At 46.7% G+C, this 19,410-nt stretch overlaps 5 protein-coding genes across 5 annotated transcripts; 4 read left to right on the top strand and 1 right to left on the bottom strand.

Moving 5' to 3' along the window:
* Positions 1 to 2,766: 2,766 nt before the first annotated feature.
* Positions 2,767 to 5,743, bottom strand: PHATRDRAFT_45496 (betaxylosyltransferase). Its single transcript, XM_002179592.1, has one exon. It carries the CDS (start codon positions 5,617 to 5,619, stop codon positions 4,168 to 4,170), a length of 1,452 nt encoding a protein of 483 aa, XP_002179628.1. The 5' UTR covers positions 5,620 to 5,743; the 3' UTR covers positions 2,767 to 4,167.
* A 345-nt stretch (positions 5,744 to 6,088) lies between these two features.
* PHATRDRAFT_45495 (predicted protein) lies at positions 6,089 to 6,990 on the top strand. Its single transcript, XM_002179799.1, has 2 exons — positions 6,089 to 6,273; positions 6,380 to 6,990. Exons 1-2 carry the CDS (start codon positions 6,094 to 6,096, stop codon positions 6,881 to 6,883), a joined length of 684 nt encoding a protein of 227 aa, XP_002179835.1. The 5' UTR covers positions 6,089 to 6,093; the 3' UTR covers positions 6,884 to 6,990.
* A 1,596-nt stretch (positions 6,991 to 8,586) lies between these two features.
* On the top strand, positions 8,587 to 11,812 carry PHATRDRAFT_45494 (predicted protein). Its single transcript, XM_002179798.1, has one exon. It carries the CDS (start codon positions 8,717 to 8,719, stop codon positions 9,761 to 9,763), a length of 1,047 nt encoding a protein of 348 aa, XP_002179834.1. The 5' UTR covers positions 8,587 to 8,716; the 3' UTR covers positions 9,764 to 11,812.
* Positions 11,813 to 13,463: 1,651 nt separating this feature from the next.
* PHATRDRAFT_45492 (predicted protein) lies at positions 13,464 to 15,727 on the top strand (the record flags this gene model as incomplete). The annotated part of the gene is made up of 2 exons (XM_002179797.1): positions 13,464 to 15,224; positions 15,418 to 15,727. 2 exons carry the CDS (start codon positions 13,464 to 13,466, stop codon positions 15,649 to 15,651), a joined length of 1,995 nt encoding a protein of 664 aa, XP_002179833.1. The 3' UTR covers positions 15,652 to 15,727.
* A 1,041-nt stretch (positions 15,728 to 16,768) lies between these two features.
* On the top strand, positions 16,769 to 18,558 carry PHATRDRAFT_27077 (predicted protein; the record flags this gene model as incomplete). Its single annotated transcript, XM_002179796.1, has 2 exons — positions 16,769 to 16,950; positions 17,373 to 18,558. Coding segments are annotated over 2 exons (432 nt in total), but the record flags the coding sequence as incomplete, so codon positions are not given.
* Between the last annotated feature and the right edge of the window lie 852 nt (positions 18,559 to 19,410).

The following is a 19,410-nucleotide window of genomic DNA, read 5'->3' as shown; positions in this document are numbered from 1 at the left end:
GCTTCCACCTGTGCAGCTGTTGCAGCAAACTCTGTCTTCCAAGCCTTCAAAATACAATCAACTACCATATTGAAGATCATGGGGCTGACAATGTCACCCTGCGTGTAGCCTTGATGACCCGTCCATAGTACCCACTGGCTTGTGGCACCGCCTTATGCCATGTCCAAAAGGTTTCCAAAATCCAAATAATGTTCTTGCCAACATTGTAGCCCCGTAAAAACGCGAGTTTGCATGCCTTGTCCAGGGTGTTGTACACCTTGGTCAGATTGAGGTATATATGCACTATGGTGTCTTTCCTTGCAACCGCAAGCTGCCCACTCAGCTTGTTGCAGAGAACCGCTGTCCCAGTGCCTCTCACCTGATGGAAGTCTTGTACTGCATTGTTGAACTCCACAACATCTGTCAGTTTCAATAGTTGACAAGATGAGCTTCCACATGGATTCCAACAGCCCCATGCCCCAAAAGTGGCTACTGCCTAGTTTTGGGAGTAAGACCAGCATCACAACACTGAGCCCCTGAGGTAACTGGCCTGTCAGGAATGCACTCTGGACAATTTCTGTCAGGAGCCAAAACAGTTGCTTATTATCCCCTGCCTTGTGTAATTCCAACCAGTGTTGCATATCTTCTGGGCAGATGCCTGATGTGCCTGGAGCCTTCTTGGTCTTGAGTTGCCTCACATGCCAAGCAATCTCCTCTGCTTGTGGCGCATTGTCATGCACCTGCCACAGACAATGGGGTGGGATGGGTATTGGTGCCCCTGGAGCTGGTGTCACTCTATACAGCTCCAAATACTTTGTGGCGGTAGCCTCCATGTTCTTGCAGTATGGTGGGGGAGGTTAACCCATTGACATGTTGAGTGTGCTGTATTTCAGCTTAATATGGTTGGTCAAACCATTGGCCTGGTATATTGGATTCATTGGCATTTCCCAAAAAGATCTGTTGATCTCCAATGTTGCACAAAGTTTGAATTTCACCGGACAAATCCTACCATGGACATCTGACCATGCCATACCCTCTTAACAAAAAAACACACAATGGCCACTCAAACAGACAACAACAACCTACTCTCTGTCCCTGCTCTCACTCTTTTCCTTTACTTCCTTTTGCATCCAAACTGTGATTTATCCGTTCCTTAAGTAGTGTTATGGTAGATGATGTTGGCGGAAGGTGTATTGCTTGCTTTTGGGGCAACATTGAAATTCAAGCCGTTGCCATGGGCTTGATGCTACAACTCACTGTTGAAGGAGATGTGTTGGCATTTCTTGGGATTCAGTTTGAACCCAATGCTAAAGGGGCAATAAAATTGACTTAGCACAAATTGATAAATTGTGTGATTAAGGCAATGGGTCTAGAAGACTGTAATTCTGACCATTTGCCTGCTGCAACGGAAGGACTTGGGAAAGATGGCAAAGGCAAGCCAATGACCTAAGACTGGAGCTACGCAGCATCCATTGTTGGCATGCTGCTCTACCTTGCGTCAAAATCTTGGCTGGAGATTGCCTTTGCTGTACATCACTACGCTAGGTCTACTCATGCTCCAAAGAAGTTGCACGCCCAAGCTGTGAAGCCAATTTGTTGCTATCTGAAGGGAACAAATTGTGACAGATTGATTTTGAAGCCAATTGGCAAATTAGTGGTTTGCTGTTGCATTGATGCCAACTTCACTGGGTTATGGAAGCGTGAGGATGATGAGGATCCTATGTGTGCAAAGTTAAGGACTGATTTTATTTTGACTATTGCCAGTTGCCAGCTCATTTGGGTTTCTAAGATGCAGACAGAAATTTGCTTTCAACAATGGAGAGCAAGTTGTGGTTTCCCAAGCAATGCAAGAGTTGATTCCGCTTTGTACACTCGTGAAAGGGATTCTGCTTTGTACACTGGTGAAAGGGGTGCATAAAGGTATGGGGTTAGCTGAGCAGAAGGCAGTTACTTGGGCGTATTTGACAGTGTTTGAAGACAACAATGGTGCTTTGATTTGGCAAATGTTCCCCAAATTAAGCCTCACCATTGGCACTATGCAGTCAAATATCATTTCTTTCTAGAGTATGTATGCAAGGGCAACATTCAGATGCTCCCAGTTGATACCAAGGTGCAGTTAGCAGACTGCATGACAAAGGGCCTGCCATGGGAAACTCTTTTGGCGCACCAAAAGTTGCTCTGTGGATGGCAGACCCACACTTTAGGAGACAAGAGCCTGGCCTGTTTGAATTTGTTGGTTCATCTTGTATGAAAGGGAGTGTTGCAAGGAACATACAAGAGTATGGGACTCAGAATACTTGTTTAGCATACTCAATGCAAGAGTACAAAATATATGAGGAAAGATACAAACTATGTAAGTATCCAGTGAGATTGAATAATTACCAGAGCAGAACCAAAAGAATGAAGAGGGCTGTCCCACTGGTCTGAGAGGTTCTGACCCAAAGGAGAATAGTTAAATAAAGTTTGCATAATCTCAGAAGTTAGTAAGTAGTAGGCTTACAGCTCTAGATTGGTTGACTGATAGCGAGTGCAGTTGTGGACCCAAGATAGGCCACAACAAATCCGCAACCCGGTACAACCCACCAAAACAACAACGTGATCAAGAGAGTCTTGTGAGAAGTCGTCCGTTCACGACAACCGGGTTTGAATTTAAAATAAATCCTTTGCTCTAGAGTTCGAGATATCAACTCACTGTCAAATCAAAAATGAGTGTTTGACGGAGAACAAAACAATCGCTGTCAACCTATTGTAAAATTGATATGTAAGCGCAATTGTAGAAACTGTGTGGGGATGACTGTAAGCTATTGTATGACCGTATTGTAAACGTTTGGTGAATTGTAGGGGCGAACGCTGTGAAACCGAATGCAAAGTTGTAAGTAGCGAAGTCAACTACAGAGGGCCAAAAGTCTATCAACCTTAGTTTCCAAGGAATGTTGAAGCCTCCAATGGACGGTCCGGAACTGCGGACTCGGAAAAGGTGGCAAAGGAATAGAGGCGTATGGCTACTAGTGGCTATAATATGTTTTGCGCACCTCACTACACTGTGTCATGCCTTCATAACACTACCTGGTCGTCCTGTGCAAGTCAGGAGTGTATATACTGTTTGGGGGAAAAGTCCGACTGAACATTGGGAAGGCGATGACAGAAGATGGTCTGTACGTATTAGGAGAAAGGCAAGACGACTTGTTGGCAAGGATTGGCAAGCTCAACCGGCGCGCAATGCCTTGGTCGCTGCGAATGCTGCGATGTTTGCGTACCAAGTTTACACAACGGTCGACCTGATTCGACGACGTCATCCTTCCTACTGGCCAGAGCAAGCTGTATCAATCGTTTTCGATGCAACTTGGGGATCCTCAATTCTGGGCCCTTTGACGAAAGGATTTGCCCATTCTGTAGCACTTTCACGACAACAGCCATATCGATACTTAACGGCGGGATTTCTACACGGCGGCATTCTTCATTTGATTCTCAACATGGATGCTCTCTTGCGACTTCCGTCTTGGTTGGAGTCTGGGCTCGGTCGTGGGTTGTATCTAACGACCTTTCTCCTTTCGGTAATGGCAGGGAACTTTGGGCATACACTTATGAATCTAGAAAGTGCAGAACACATGCTTTGTCTGGGTGCCAGCGGGGGTATATGCGGGCTCTACGGTCTCATGTATACCTCTCTGGTAAAGATGGGAAACATGCGAGCAGCTAGCCGAGTCGCTCGAGGCATGATCTTCATTCTCGTATATGGTTTACTAAACGCTAGCATCAGTAACGCATCCCATGCTGGAGGTTTCTTGGGAGGAGTCATTGTCGGTGTCCTGTGTGGTCCCTTTTATCGCAAGAGCTACGCCGCACGACGTAAGAACAGCGTGGATGTGGATATCTATCCAAGAGACTATCGCCTTGCGATGGGGTTTGGTACAAATCCATCTAGGAGAGGATTTGTCCCTATTGAAGCTATCTGGGCAGGAGGGCTCGCAACTCTGATAGCGTTCACTAGATTTTACAGAGTAGCCAAACTAGTCCGATAGACGTATTCTATTCAAGCTATGCAGGTGTTTGTGCATTGCTAGAGCTTACCCGACGGTCTACAAGGTGCCATAGCCCTTTGTATCATTCCTTTGATATGTACAACACATAATTTTGGTCGTTTTGCCCAATTTTGCTGTCTGTGTGATAGTTCCATCAAAAGACAGCTCAGAATAAGGTACTCTTAATTGTCCTCCCAATCTCCCTTTTGATCGCTGCCTCTACCACCGACACAACGAATCTATCCCAATAAAAATCGGGTATCGTTTCCGCTAGGATTGGCTGGCAGTGATGTCTCACATTCGGCTTCCAAGAAATCAACTCGGTAAAAAACTCGTTGTCGCAGCTCATCTCGACTACGTGAGTAGCATCGTCCAAAAATATGGAATGCGTCAAGCCCGCACCGTGGTTGGCAACCAGGACATGTGCTTCTCGAATGGTCCGTATTTGTTCGTTCATGGGCTTGTCGACCAAGGCAGCAACTTCCACAGTAACATTGACGCCGTAGTAGGGAGTCAAGCGTTGGGGAAGTGATTCGGCAAGAGGCCTGAGGTTTGTGAGAAGCCTTTCAACTTTGTTCAGATCTCGTCGAGGGTGATCCAAGTATGGTATTCGTTCCAAGATGACCACACGGCCGGGGATCCTGTGTATGTGACTTAGATTATACGTGTTCAGGACATAATCAACGAATGAGCTCATTTGGACAGGGCTTCGACAATTTGATTCTCTGGGCCGCGGGAGGGGATATAACGGGGCAGAGTATCCTGGGGGAATAAACCTTGCGTGTTCAAAGCAAGTCATCGACATTTCCAAATGATTCATAAAAGCGATCTTCCCTCGAAACAAGTCTTTCCAAACGGGATCGAGGCTGCCCTCGGGATGCGCGTCCAAAAAGACCACATTTGTGGGACTGGTGTGATCCGAGATTGAGAAAAAACAGTTCCACCAGTCAGTCACGGTATGGTATAGGTTGACGTATTCATATCGTGTAATAAAGAGTGTTGTGCCAGTCCACTTTTCTTCGCAGAGCGCTTCGCCGCCCGGATGTACCACAACCGCCTCGAACACACCGTTCAAGTAGTGAAAGCGGCTTTTCTGCACTGGCTGAAGTGAATGATCAACCTTTCGCAGTATTTTAAGCGCGCCTTTCTCGTAACGTAAAAATTCGCCTTCTCCGTTTTGTCCTAGTACAGAGAGGAGCGGCTCCCCTCCAATCGATTCCGAGAATACTTTTGTTTTGTCAATGAGTAAATTTTCAAGCTGACAGTGCGCTCGCATTGAAGGAGCGTTCACCAAACATCCATGGTCGGGGAAAGCGAACTCATTATATTTTATGTGGCATTCTCCGTCCCATTGATTCAAAACTTGGCTTTGGTCGAAATTCATGGCGGGATCTCTGGAATCGAGCCTGACTGCGGTGGATCCAGAAAGTTCTCCCGGGCTGGGGAAACCGGCGTCGGGAACAAAACCTTTCTTACTCATGCGGTTGTCCCCCGCAATATCAAAGTGCTCACTGGTGTCTTGAGTTGCACTCATCCACATGAGAAAGCATATATTGAGGGCAAAACCGATAAACAAGCAGGCCACGGTATATCTTCGTCGATTCGGCAAAAACGCCATTCCTGCCAGAGCTCAAATTTGGGCTCATGAACGGGTGCGGCTGAGCAGCATCCGACAGGTCTATCTTCTTCCTAAATCCTCTTCGTCTGACGATAAATAAGATTGAGCATGGTTCCAGATTGTCCAGTAGACGCTCATTTGACCTTCGGTCCACCCTTGCGAAGCGGCACGAGGACGGAGTGTATTGTTCTTTATTGTACATGAAGAAAGATTATCCGGGTCTTGCCGGTCTTCAGCATTAGGCTATTGTGATCTTGTACAATCGGGAAAGCGAGGGATTTTTACAGATGCTGCAGAACACAATGTGACGTCACATTCCAATGCCCCATGCCGTAAATATTCAGAAACGCGTCGGGAAACATCAACGAACATCAAGCTTGGATGGATATCCTTTTCACTGTCAACAAATTCCGGAACGCAACGTGCTCTTCACGTTGCAATCGAGCCCTCGAGCCAACAATCCAAACGTCCACCATGTTGAACAGAAGCCGACAACTAATGCGAAATGTGTCGGTCAAAAGTCGCTTTTCTTCACTACCTGGTCTCTCTACTGCATCTTCCGTGTTCTCAATGAATTCGAAAAATGTCCAAATCAAAAAAGGATCAGGATCGGCGTACATCCAGTTCGTCGGTAGCGAATACATCCCGCGTGTGGTAAGAGCTCTTTGATCGTCCAAGGATGAGTATGATGAGAATGATCCGCTTAAGCCCTGCCTTCCTTACATCAACATTGGTCTTTGCTCCTATTCGCCTGTTATAGAGCGATCGTGTTCGCAACGATCTTGCATACGGTCTTGCTTTTGCCGATGAATCCCTGCAGACCCTGAATGGCCGACAGCAACAGCAACTGAACATTAGCACTAATCAGCTGAGAGCGCAAAAATTGGGAAGCGTCGACAGAGCACCACTCCCTCGCACACTCAAAGATGCTCTTCGTCATAGTCACCGTGCGATTGTGATTACGGAGCCTACGGCACCATTTCGAGTGGTGGATGTGAATCGCGCCTGGGAAGAGCTGTGCGGGTACTCGTTTGTGGAGTCAAAAGGTCGAACACTCGGACATCTTTTGAAAGGACCGGACACCAATCCACTTGCTACGACTTCATTGGTACACCAACTCTTACAAGGAGAAGAAGTTGGCACAACGCTGACCAACTATACAAAGGACGGTCGTGTTTTCTGCAATCGTCTTCGTGCCGGACCTCTTTTTGATGGTACAAGGGTAACGCACTTTGTTGGTGTCCTCGAGGAAGTGCATGCTTAGGATGTAACACTACTTTCTCACAATAAGTGTTTAAACTGATGGGCTTGCCCAGGCAAGGATCACAGTCGAAGTATGCACTGTCGTGTATAGATATACGGTTTCACCATCCAATGCCACAAATATGACCCATTGCACATGGCACCACACACAGAATCGCCCGAAGCAATTCACAATAAGCTTACAGTTTACGTAGATCAGCACGTCCATGTGCGATAGTGGATCCTGCATGGCGTCTTGTCGCGAAGGTCTCTATCTAGATTGTATCGTTTATCAAAGTTCGTTCACGTACTTGAAACAGCTCGGTGGCATTTATCGGAATCCTCGTGGATTTCGGCGTCATGTTGTTATAGAGAACGTCCAACAGAAAAAGAACTTACTGTTAGATATTTTTGCATTGATTTTGACCAGCACCCTGCCCTGAAACACTTCACCAATGTGTTATAGCCATATCAGATGCGACTGATAATGAAAAACTTGTGCAAATATTTTGCAACTTTCTCACAGTCAGATAGGAATATGAAAGTTCTGTTATCCAAGGATCAAGCACTCCTCTCTAGCAGGAGAGTGACTGTGTTTGTTAGTTATGGTCAGACCGCCTTAAATTCGGTAAACACCGCAAATAGCTTATTTGCGGTGTGATCGTGACTTTTATTTGCGGTGTTTGCGGTATTCTTAACCCTAGCGTATTATGCTTAACAACTTTATGTCGCAATGATATCGTATATAATATGTACTGTAAAATTTACTTGTCACTGTGTTGTCGCAGTTTTCTAATATAAGAGGAAAGCACTTTCGGACTGTTCTCCTCCTTCAAGAGAATAGTCTGTGAGCTCCTGTTGGCTTGCATCCTTCTCTCAGTTTATGGCTGTTGTTGATAAATCTAATTGACAGTAAGGAGATCATGTGTTTCGGAAGGAAAAGTCTCCATAAAAATTTTGCTTGGGAGGAGACTGTCTGTTTTCTAATGCCAAGCAATCCAGGAAAGGACTTACAGTTAATCTCATAGACAAGAGGAGTACAAGCATTTTTATCTGGGAAAAGCTTCCTCTTGATGGGCCCTGGGAAAGGCAATGAATCTCTCTTCTGCTTGTATGTTGCGCTGGTGTCTAGAGCTCATTTCTTATGAGAAATATAGTAAACTGGCACATGCCACTTACAGCTAGCTCAAACGGAACCGTTGATGGTAGAACTGTATCAATTTTGCTGTATACAATGGCAGTTTTGTCAATGCCATCTGCAACTGTCACAGGATGTTTATGGCAACACAGTAAAAAAGGTTTTTCGCTATGCGAAAACTGAAGTGGCCTTTTAAGATTCGCAAATTTGAATCAAAATGTTAGTCTTGTTTGCTTTATTTCAGTCTTGTTTGCGGTGTTTTTGGAAGTGTTATTTGCGGTGTTTGCGGTGTTTTGGTCCAAAACACCGAATTTAAGGCGGTCTGGTTATGGTACATTACTCTCACAGTTAGGTGTCTCATCCAATCCCATTCACGTTTGCTTTTTGCTCTTACCTACCTTTAGGTTCTCTGGGGCTTGTTATACGGGACTGATTTGGCTGGTTTCGATTGTGTGGGGCGTCGGCCAGGCGCATATCGACCACGGAGAAGAATCTGAGTTGGTCACGACGAGCCTGCCCGACACTCCAGGCAGCTCTCGCGTCTTGTCTCGTAGCGCGCTGGACCATGGCGAATTCTGAATTTCCCCCTTCCAATCGAATCAAACGGAAGCAGGCTGTTTCAGGCCTGGGTCACAAAGCGAACTTTCATTTTTTGCATTTGAGCACCTCAATACTCTTCATGACCAAAAATCTCGAAGTTGCAAAGATTTTAACGAAATGCTGGTAGATCGAGTCGAAAACAACGAGAAACAACAGCAACAGATGGCGTCATCTTCCGACGCGATGTCGGACTCCTCTCTTTCGGACGATGAGATTATCGAGCACGTTGTCCATGGGAAAGAACCAAAGTCGACATACGAACTTTCTTGGGTATCCAATGCGATCGCTTGGAGCGGTGCTTTGGTATGGCCTCTGATGCTGACGGTCCCTTTGCTTCTTTCGTCGATGTACTCCCCGATTTCATATCGACAAGTTTTTCCCGAAAGCTGGTACGTCTACGACACGTTATCAAATTGCGCACCCAAGCCACTTGGTCTGGTGCTGGGCATTCTAGCAGTCGCCGTGGGACAGGTATTTGTATGGATTTTCTTTTATTTGTTCAAGTTTGGGTACTTGGGTACGGACCCTCGGTCGATTCAAAGCAAGGGAGCGCGAGAGTACATATTCCGCGAGGGTCTTCTTACCCATATCGGTCAGCCAGAAGGCTTTGTACTTTTGATTGGTTACTTAGCAATAACCTGGATGCTGAAGCTTATGCCACAAAGCTACTACTCGTTCGAAGGGACTATTCAGTACAAAGAACTATTTATGTGTTTGGTTCTTCAAGACGGTATCCAGTACACGATGCATGTTCTCGAGCACATTGTATCACCAGCCTTTTATCAAATGTCGCATAAACCGCATCACCGCTTCACCAATCCTCGTCTGTTCGACGCCTTCAATGGATCACTAATGGACACATTCTGCATGATTATTATTCCACTCTTTGTTACCGCCAACCTTGTGCGACACTGCAATGTTTGGACGTACATGGCGTTTGGTTCGTCCTACGCATGCTGGCTGACATTGATTCATTCCGAATACGTCTTTCCTTGGGACGGCATTTTTCGAAAGCTCGGATTGGGTACTCCTGCTGACCATCATGTTCATCACAAGTTTTTCAAGTTTAATTATGGACATTTGTTCATGTGGTTTGATCAGCTTGGAGGCACCTATCGTGATCCTAGCGGATTCGCTCCCCGCGTGTTTCGAGAAAACGTGTAGTGGTACCCTTTAAATTTCCTTGTGCTTCTTGTAAGGATCGTAGCGGTGAAATATAGTAAAATGTGTTTCTTTCAGTGTACTCCTCTTTACTGTCAGTCAACATGGAAAAAAAGTTTTAAAGTACAGACGTTTCATACTTTGCTGAAAAGTATGTTCCGAGATGTTCAATCCTCATTGATCCCAGAAAATGTTCCACATCGACCGGGTCGTTTGGCTGTACGGCTTTAAACTCGACAGTCTTAGGCAGCAACGGACTCAAATGAAACGAGTTGTCAGTAAACCTGCCATCTGCGGCACTAGACAAAACAACGTAAAGAGCAAGCCTATTGGTTTGTAGTTGCATCAGAACACGGTGTGGGCTGGACTCCAGAATTTTCAGACCTATACGTGTTTGAAGTAACAATCCTGAAAGGTTGTGGGGAACCTGCCACAAATATGCACTCTCCTTCATCAAAACGCGCCCATCACGCTTGTCTGTGACTCTGACAATAGCAACCTCTGCATCTCGCAATAGTTCAGAATTCAGTGAGAATCGTTGCGTTTGGGCAGCATTACCTTCTAAATATGTTTCCCATCTACTACTTCTTATGGGCTTCCTGAGAGCGAAATTCCATGCTTCAACATTTACGACAACGTTTACTCCATACACCCCATAGTTTTGAACGTAGCAATTTCCTTCGGACCCACAAGCCGCAAGCACGTCCCGATACAGGGCATCTCGAAGTATAAAAAACACTGGCTTCCATCTCCCCCCGACAATTTGGAGTGGCAAGCCTTTTCCAGATCCATATTCGAGCAGACCCCAGCCACCCGTTGGCCAGTTCTCGTTTAGTTGCCAAATCAACGTTCCCAGAGAGTTCTTTGAACGTTGAGTCTCAATTTCTGATTTCAGCCAAAGTGTTTGGCTTATCATGCACATGTACAGTTGCTTTTGGAAAGCTTCGGAACCCACGTCGTCAAGAGACACGTTTCCGAAATATATTTGGATTTTATTATCACACGGATAGTTTCTTTCGGCCATGGCATTTTCTCCGTAGCATCGACTTTCGTCCCCAATAGCAGGCTCACAAATGTCCGGCAATTCTCCACCATGTAGGCCCCAAGCATGCACAGGAAGCAATGCCGACATGGACTCGAAAGAGGAGAACGCCGATGACCCAAATTCGGAAACAAAAACGTTTGGATGCGCTGGGCCTGTAGCTCCTTCGAAAGAAAACACAGGAGGAAGTTTGCTTTCAAACGTGTTGTTCGTGAGCATACCGTTGACGCCCGAATGGGTTGGTGAAAATCCTCTATGGTAAGGTCCGTGTGTCTCCAATGCTGATTTTCCCGTTGTGTTTCGGATACACAAGGGTTTGCCGTTCGGCCTACCATCGATTGTACGGACGCCTGACTCCCAACCGTAGTCCGAAGGACTGCTTGGCCAAATAGCTCGCGATTTGTCCAAGTTGGCAACGGCGGCAAGAACGAAATTTTGATAGACATCCATGTTTCCTCCATCGTACGTGCATTCATTGCAGCCACTCCAAAGAACAATAGAAGGATGTTCAGCTAACCTTTGAATCGTTATCTCGATTTCGCGCTCCACGCCTTCGGTGACCGTAGCACCATGCTTTTGTTCCCCGACAAACATGAGATCATGATAAAGCAAAATTCCGAGCTCATCGCAGGCATCATAAAATGAGTCGGGTAGTACAGCACCACCACCCCAGACGCGAAGCATATTCATTCCTGCATCCGCTACAGACTGCACCAATTCCCTGTGTCCCAGGTTTGTCCAGCGTCCTTCTAACTGATCCATCGGGACCATGTTGGCACCGCGGCTATAAACCAGAGCACCATTAACTCGAAAGTACATACCATGGTGTCCTGATCCGTCCTGTCCGTCCTGCATCCTCTGCAATGTCGTGTCGTCAGTCTCGTTGTTCGTAACCAGCGCAACAGTCCGGAATCCTATCCGGCTAGTCATCCACTTGATCGGATCATCGTGATAACTTTGTAGCGAGACACGTACGGTGTATAAAGGCTGTTCTCCCAAGCCATTCGGCCACCAAAGCTGAACGGTTTCCTTTGATGCTTGCAGTGTGACTGTCTGGCTGACGATTGCCGTGCCTTGGGTATAACCATTTAGGGGTTGCCGTAGTGTTCCGTTCATAAAATCCGCCTCAACAAGTAAATAAAGAGGTGTTACGGACTCAGCTTCGTACCGTATGGTGACGTTCAAATAGATATCGAAATCGGACTCTGGCCCATTATGCAGCGGTGTCCGCGAGTACGCTCCTTTGTAAAAGACTTGCGGCAGTACGGACGATATTGCGGCGGACTCGATCGCAGCAACATACATGGGCTTAACGATACCAAAGGAAAAGACTCGCGAGCCACGTTCGTCCGTTGCTCGGCTGTACAACGACCAATCCCAGCCTCCGGAGCAAGCCATGTAACGGCCGTTAGTTGGAATGGAGGGATCGAAGGCCACGGTCAATTTGTGCACTGTCGTTTCTGTGGAGCTTTCAAGGCCTAGCTGTATCAAATCACGAGGTATTGTCCACGAATAACGGGAAAATTGATTAGTAGCATTCCCCAATACACCACCATTCCAAAAGAAGGTTGCGCCCATTTTTATTCCTTCCACAATCAGCACCACGCTTTTGTTCCGGAATGAATCCTCGTCTAGAACAACATCAGTTGCATAGACCCAAATTCTAGTACGTTGCTGGTGGTACCCGTCGGTGTTGTTATGCAGGGCATTTGGTTTTCCCATCCATATTTCTCTCTGTGTCCAAAAGTTTCTCCCAAAATAGGGATCGCCTATCAGCTTGGCTCGCAGTAAATCCGACAGCACATCACCCGGAACGAAGGCAGGAACGTCGACAAAGATGCCATCCGTCGAAGACAGAGTCCATTTTGTTTTGGGCGTCGTAAGACACTGGATTTTCCCTGCGTCTGGCAGCATGCTGCCACTACGGTCCCAGAGTAGTTCGTCGTTGGGTTGTGCAACATAGCGGTCTACTATACAAGAAAGTGTATTCACACTCAAAACACCCAAGAGACTGATCAGCCGGAGAATCGTATTTGCGCTTTTCATGCTCGAAGGTCACTCAACTACAACGGTCTACTGTATCATTTTCGCACGCTTGATCCCAAGATCCTGCATGACGTTGACTGTAAGAGATCAAGAGAGTCTTGATTGTTAGGGATGCTTCGGTTGTGCCCGCCGAATGCGATCGCCGGTGTCATTCCAATCCGTCGTCTCATTTTTTCATTCAACCGTCTGTCCTGAGCCCTTGTTCATCCAAGCTACGAACGTAACGGCTCAAAAACGGTTTGTTTTCGCCGGCTTGAGCACGGATAATTCAACTTACATATGTGATAAAGAAATAATAATGTCTGCTTGTGTTTCACACTTCGAGCAGCAATGCTATTTTGTGACATTCTCGTCTGCGAGGAAAACACCGGCCGCCTCGGGAGTTGATGCCGTTTTGCTTTGTCTTGCTCGGTTCTCTGCGTCCTGTATCCTCGGTTCCGGTCACTGCAATTTGACCAGTTCATTGACACAGGGCACTGAGTTCTATTAGCAAAACAAGTGTCCTTTCCATGACGACAACACAGGAAGAAACGGAACAGAGAGATATTCGCTGTCGGTTCACAGGCAATTGATTGTGAAAAGAAGACCAAAACGACCCGACGAATCTACGCAAGTATGGAAAACGAACGGTCGGAAACGCCAGTGAGAGCACTAGCTCATAGACATCCTTCCACTTCGCGTATAGAATGTGTCTCACAGTCAGTAGAGGCATCTTTCGTTCACCGTAAACTGGTCCCCATCGCGCTATCCAAGGCCGAATCGGTCTTTGTATCAAGCAATGGCGACGTAATTGTCTGTAGAGACCGCACGGGCCCTTTCCCTACCGGAGACGAACCTGACCCTTGGAACGGATACCGCTGGCAGGACGACCTCGTAATGATGTGCTGCGACGCTGAATGTGACGATCTTTCAACCAATGCACAAGACCAAGCCTTTTGCGGTTCGTGGAGAAGTCCTCAAGGTGGTGGGCTCATGGGTGGAGCTCCCGCCGAAGTCGCGTCGCCCTTGCATACTCCATCTCGAGCCGCCATTGATTCTGATAGAGGCAAACTGTACGGAGGTGGCGGTAATTTTAATCCTACATCAGCATCGCCGTTGTCGCGTCGAAGGAAAGAAAATCTCAAAAATCGAACTAGAACTGTGTTCCGAAGCCCTCCGCTCAAAGGCACGGCGGACGAGGATTTTGACGAGCAAAGTATCGTCCCGATACGATCCTTTGATTATTCTCATTATGGCGGAGACGGAATGGGGAATGATATGATACCGGAGCGTGTTAGTTTGGTCCCTAGAACACCTCCGTCCCACAGAAAAGTGTCGCTCCCTACTTCACCGATGTCTCCTTTCACGTCTCCCCAAAATGATGTCTTTTCGACCTTTTGCCACGGCGTTCCGACCTTCTTGCCTTCTTTTTCCCAAGTCAAAGTTAAGCAAGTGTCGGCACATCCTCTTGGATCGCACGTGCTTCTCATTTCTCAGCAGAGTCTTCTGTACTCGTACGGCCTTAACGACTTTGGGCAGCTTGGCATTGGAATACAATCACCAAGGCATGTACACGGTGGCTTCATAATGACACCGAGCATTGTCACGCCCTTGGTAGAGAACGGTGGGAAAGCAATCGCCTGTGCGGCGGGTGTTAATCATTCACTCGTCGTCGTCGTAACGGAAGAACGACGTATCGTCAAGTCACAGTCATTTGACAAAGCCAGTTCAAGTCCATCGCATCACAACGGAATGGAATCTATCTGTCACCATCAGCTCTACGGTTTTGGACGCAATGATTTTACCAAAATAGGTCTCGTCAGTCCCAAAATATCCAAGCCAGGGTCTTCTGATGAGATGGAATGCGTTTTGCTCCCTCGTCGAGTGGCTCTCCGCTGCAAGGTTAGGCCAGAAGGATCCTGGCCAGCGTCTTCTCCTCCCCAAGGGATTTTCGCTATTGCGGCATCTGCTGAGCACTCGGCAGCTTTGGTTCGTCGAGCATCGGGTGACGTCGAAGTCTACACTTGGGGTAACGCTTTGTACGGAGCCCTAGGGCTCCCCCAACAACCAATGGCTGGGCGCAATCATCTATCGGAACGCCATAGGCTTGCGTCTGCGGTGCGACTCGTACCTGTTCCTTCATTCGTAGCATCCTTATCACGAACATCAAATTATGATGCACAAATTGCGACCATTCTCTTTCGTGAAAGTGGTGAATACCCAGTGAATCTATCCTTGGGGCGACGCAGTTCTTTTGTGATTACGTCTTTGGGCCGGTGCTTTTCGTTTGGTGTCAGCGACGATGGGATGCTTGGGCTTGGGAAGAACGTGACCGAGGCTCAAGAACCCTCTGAAATTGCACTTCCAGCTAATTTGCGTCACGACGCCGTGGTTAGTGTGAGTGCAGGTGGGGCACATACCGTGGCCACGTTGCGGTCAGGTTGTATCTTGGCATGGGGACGACGCAGTAATGCAGGACTCGTATCTGAAAATCGGAATAGAGGTAGCGATGGGGCTAGCAATGAAGACATTGCGTGGTCGCCGGAGATGGTGACATGCCAAGCAGAATCTAGTACCAACGAACATACAGCGCATTTTTTACAGGCAACCGCTGGTTATGACTCGATTGCTTTGGTTAGTCATTCAGGAAGAGTCTTTGCTTGCGGCGCAAACTCGGGTAGACTGGGACTGGGAGAAATACCTGGTAGTGACTTATCAACACCCACAAGATTATTTGGAGGCTTTCGTTTGTGGTATCAGCCGGACCAAACGTCGCGCTCTTCAGCCACACGCTCCTTTCTACCACCAGCTCCGCAACAAATGACAACTTCGATTCCGCGAGGAATCACACCAGGCTAGAGACAATCGTAAAATCTTAAGGTAACACACGGTCATACATTAAATGGAAGCGTGTATATGGCCATTACGCTGTGAAGTCTTTCACTATTCAAAATTAGCTCCGACCGCAACATGCAACCGTTGTCGTGGCACGATGCTGGGTATCTTCCTAACTTTTGAGTATTAAACGTAATTGCGAATCACACGTTTTGACGACACACTTTATCAAAGTTCAACCCCCAAAATACTTACTTTGAATTTGCAATTAGATCCCTTCGGAGACTAAGTTTCCATTACATTAAAGCGCTACTCGTGCGTCATCGGTTCACATTTCCACATTTGACACCGGCAGACCTTTATGACTCAAAAATCCAGAACCACGCGTCCGGCAATTCTATGAAATGTCAGGAGCGTGCTGATTTCGAACCTATTTCTATGAGAGTTTCCGTTGCGTAGCTTCAAAAAGATCGATGGATAATAAATACTCCATGGCATCATTTCTATGGAACTCGCATTTGAATTTGTTTCCCGCCAGGCTTGCCATGAACTAACAGGGATCAGATCACAACTTTCGATCTATCGAAAAAATGAACACGCTTCTAAATATCAAACGAAATGGTACGAATTTTCTGCTTGTTTTGAATGTTGCCACAGGCTGATTGAAAGCAAGCTCACTGTTAGGGCATGCCACGTTCTCCGAGAGGAAGTGGCCATGATCTGCTATCCCGAATCATTTTAGGTGAAATCTGAAATAAAAACATGAACGTATTTCCCGCTATCGTTTTCCTCCTTCTCCAAGCTATTTTTTCCGAAGGGAACAGTAAGTTGTTTCAAGCGAAGCTATGGGCTTCTGCCAAGACCTTTTCTCTCGCACCTTTCTCTTGCCTTCCTTACTTGATTCTCACTCAGTTTTACGAGAAAACAGCCAAATTGTCTTAGATGAGAAAGATAGCTTCGCAACCCGCGCTCTAAAGAAAAATGGCTCTCCAAGTCCTAAGGGAGAACGTGGTAAAGCAAGTGGCAAGAAAGGAGGCCGAGCCTCAAAGAAGAGTGAAAAAAATGGAAATTTAAAATCATGCTCTGGTGGCGCAATACCGACCACGTCGATTGCAGAAATTGCATCCAGTAGCTCTGACTTTGACACGCTCGTAGCTGCTCTTGGATTGACTGGCTTGGACGGTGTCCTCGCCGGAGACGGTGAGTTTACCGTCTTTGCTCCTACTGACGATGCGTTTGCAGATCTTGACAGCAACATTCTCTCCAGATTGCTTGATCCTGAATTTGCGTTTCACTTAGCGGACGTACTTCTGTTTCATGTGGTGGCTGGTACCACGGTTTGCTCGTCTTCAATTGAGAAAAATCAACGAATTACGATGGGAAATGACGAGAAAACACGTATTTTGATCAGACGAGGAATTTTCATCCGATCTTCTCCAAGAATTGGAGATCTGCGAAGTGAAATTGTCGCCACTGACGTTGATGCATCCAATGGTGTCATTCACATAATCGATGCAGTTTTGCCACCTCAATGGCTGTTTCAAGATCTCTTCGATATTTGGTTTTCGAGAAATTCTCCGTACTCACGTCCCTCATCAGTGCTGCTGGTCTAGAGTCTACTGTTCGTGATGATAACACCGTCTTGACAATCTTGGCTCCTACCGACAATGCATTCGAATCTCTTCCTGCAAGCCTCATAGAATGCTTGAGTGCCAACCCCGCAATTCTTACTGACATTTTGACCTATCACGTTATTGCTGGGGTTGTTCATTCGAGCTCCTTGTCTGGAAATGCGGATGTCACAACACTCCAGGGCGATACCGTCTCAATCACTGGAAGTAACGGTGGAGTCACCATTAATGGAGATACGCGAGTTCTTGAAGCCGATGTTTTTGCTTTTAACGGACTGATCCATGGGATCGACAACGTTTTGACATTCCGGGGCTTTACTTGTCCCTAGATTTCTTTGTGATATGATAGTACATGATGTCTTTGAATAGCAAAGTGAAAACATGTCTTGAATCAAGCCAGTTAGTGGCTCTGTAATCAGAAACCAAATAACAATGTAAGCGTTGGGTTGTCTATACTTGAGGTTCTCATCGACTGTTAAGTTCGCATCTGCAAAGTAGAAGTAGTAGTAGCTTTCAGGATACGCTTCTTCGCGACGATTACATTGCTCAACTTGAAGCTTCGTACAAATGTTGTAATGTGCTCCTCGTCACGATCCGCACAGTTCACATCTACACCGGAACTGATAGTCTTTTCGGAGCAAGTCCTGTCGATCACGGCGGTCAAGGTTATGGTCGATGTAACTTATGGTAACTTCGTCTTGCGCTCGAATAGATACTTTTGCGGTCAAACGCAAAGAGGGGATATGTCCTGGTTCTCCGTAGAGGAAGCATTGTATTGCGTTGGGGATACAGCTATGATTAATCCGGTGCGCGGTTTTGAATAGCCCAACCCCTATGCCGTAGCCGCTTTCGTCAGAAATAGTAAAGGCGTTGACTTTCACTCTTGACAATAGCTCTGACAGTTGCTTGGCCCTCAAAGTTTGCGCTCTAATGGGAAATGTGTTATTCAACATGGCAGCAGCAGTCATTCGGACAGCGTGTTCATGGGCCTCAGCGCAAGGATCCGAAAGGGTACTGTGTGTTTGCATTTTTGCGAGCTCGTCCCAGGATACTTCATTCAATACAACCGCCCTCATCAGTCTGTAGATAAGAATAGCTGTCGGAAGAAGAACGGGAATATGTGTTACCGACTCGACGCAGCAAATTTCTTCTCCAAGCCAAGATTGAGCCTTTTCTATACAAGCCTTGGAACATACTGAAACGGGGAATTTTTCCAATTGACACATGTGAACACCGCCGTGTTCCGACAAGTGGGACGGTCCGCGTAGCCTTCCAAAACAAACGGCACACTTTTGTCGACGGGCCCCGGCAATTAGAACGGGTGGCACAAAAGGCTCAAAGAACGGTTGATTGCTATTCCAAAAGACTTCAGCGCGAGCGTATTCCCGACTGGCAATTAAGCACTTCCCCCTGCCACCTCGCTCCAATATCACATAATCTTCATTGACATTACTTTTGAGTCGGGCAGTATCTACATCCGCCGCTTTGCAATTTCCCAACAGTGCAAGACATACCGGCCGGTGCTGTTTAAAGTGGCTTCGTTGACAGTCGACATTGTGGTATGCGACGCTCCGACAACGCGAGCATTTTTTCAAGATTACTTCGCTTCCGTCCGCTCGCAAGAAAGGCTGCTTACCGCAACCATCACATCGTGTACCGTTTGAATATTTAGCGACTTCGCTGTGATTCCAAGACCTTTTTGTGTCATTATTTGGTTTCTCTTCGCTATTGGCCCGCCATGATTTCTTGTCCTGTGGTTGCTGTGGGAACATTCGGCTTCGTAAAGGTTCAAGGCCATCGTTGCCGGTGTGATTTTATGTGGGGGGAGGGATGTTCGCTGTTTTCTCACTCTCCAGGAAGTCGCAGACCCCTTCTTAACAGAAATTGTCAGGTGTCATTCATTTTTCTATTCCTGTTGTTTATGCTTCACGTAAATACTAGAGTGTCTACACGACCAACGTTTTTCCTTAATTAAGGACATGGTATGTCCGTCGCAAGCAATCTGTTCATTTGTGATAGGTAGATAGAAGTCATAGCGACATAGATTTTTTCATTTCAAATGGACAGGAAGGCCTGCGAGAAGGTCTAACAGTAAATCATCTATCAAGCGGCTAGAA

The sequence above is a fragment of the Phaeodactylum tricornutum genome, chromosome 7, assembly GCF_000150955.2.
Source record: "Phaeodactylum tricornutum CCAP 1055/1 chromosome 7, whole genome shotgun sequence".
Taxonomy (NCBI): Eukaryota; Bacillariophyta; class Bacillariophyceae; order Surirellales; family Neidiaceae; genus Phaeodactylum; species Phaeodactylum tricornutum.
The sequence above is the reverse complement of the archived record's forward strand: the minus strand, read 5'-3'. Positions and strand labels throughout refer to the sequence as shown.

What these genes read in the sequence shown, in the direction of transcription:
- PHATRDRAFT_45496 (XM_002179592.1), bottom strand. Translation starts at nt 5,619, where the DNA reads ATGGCGTTTTTGCCGAATCGACGAAGATATACCGTGGCCTGCTTGTTT.
- PHATRDRAFT_45495 (XM_002179799.1), top strand. Translation starts at nt 6,094, where the DNA reads ATGTTGAACAGAAGCCGACAACTAATGCGAAATGTGTCGGTCAAAAGT. An exon ending in GCGAATACATCCCGCGTGTG is followed by an intron (nt 6,274 to 6,379) that starts GTAAGAGCTCTT and finishes CGCCTGTTATAG; the next exon opens with AGCGATCGTGTTCGCAACGA.
- PHATRDRAFT_45494 (XM_002179798.1), top strand. Translation starts at nt 8,717, where the DNA reads ATGCTGGTAGATCGAGTCGAAAACAACGAGAAACAACAGCAACAGATG.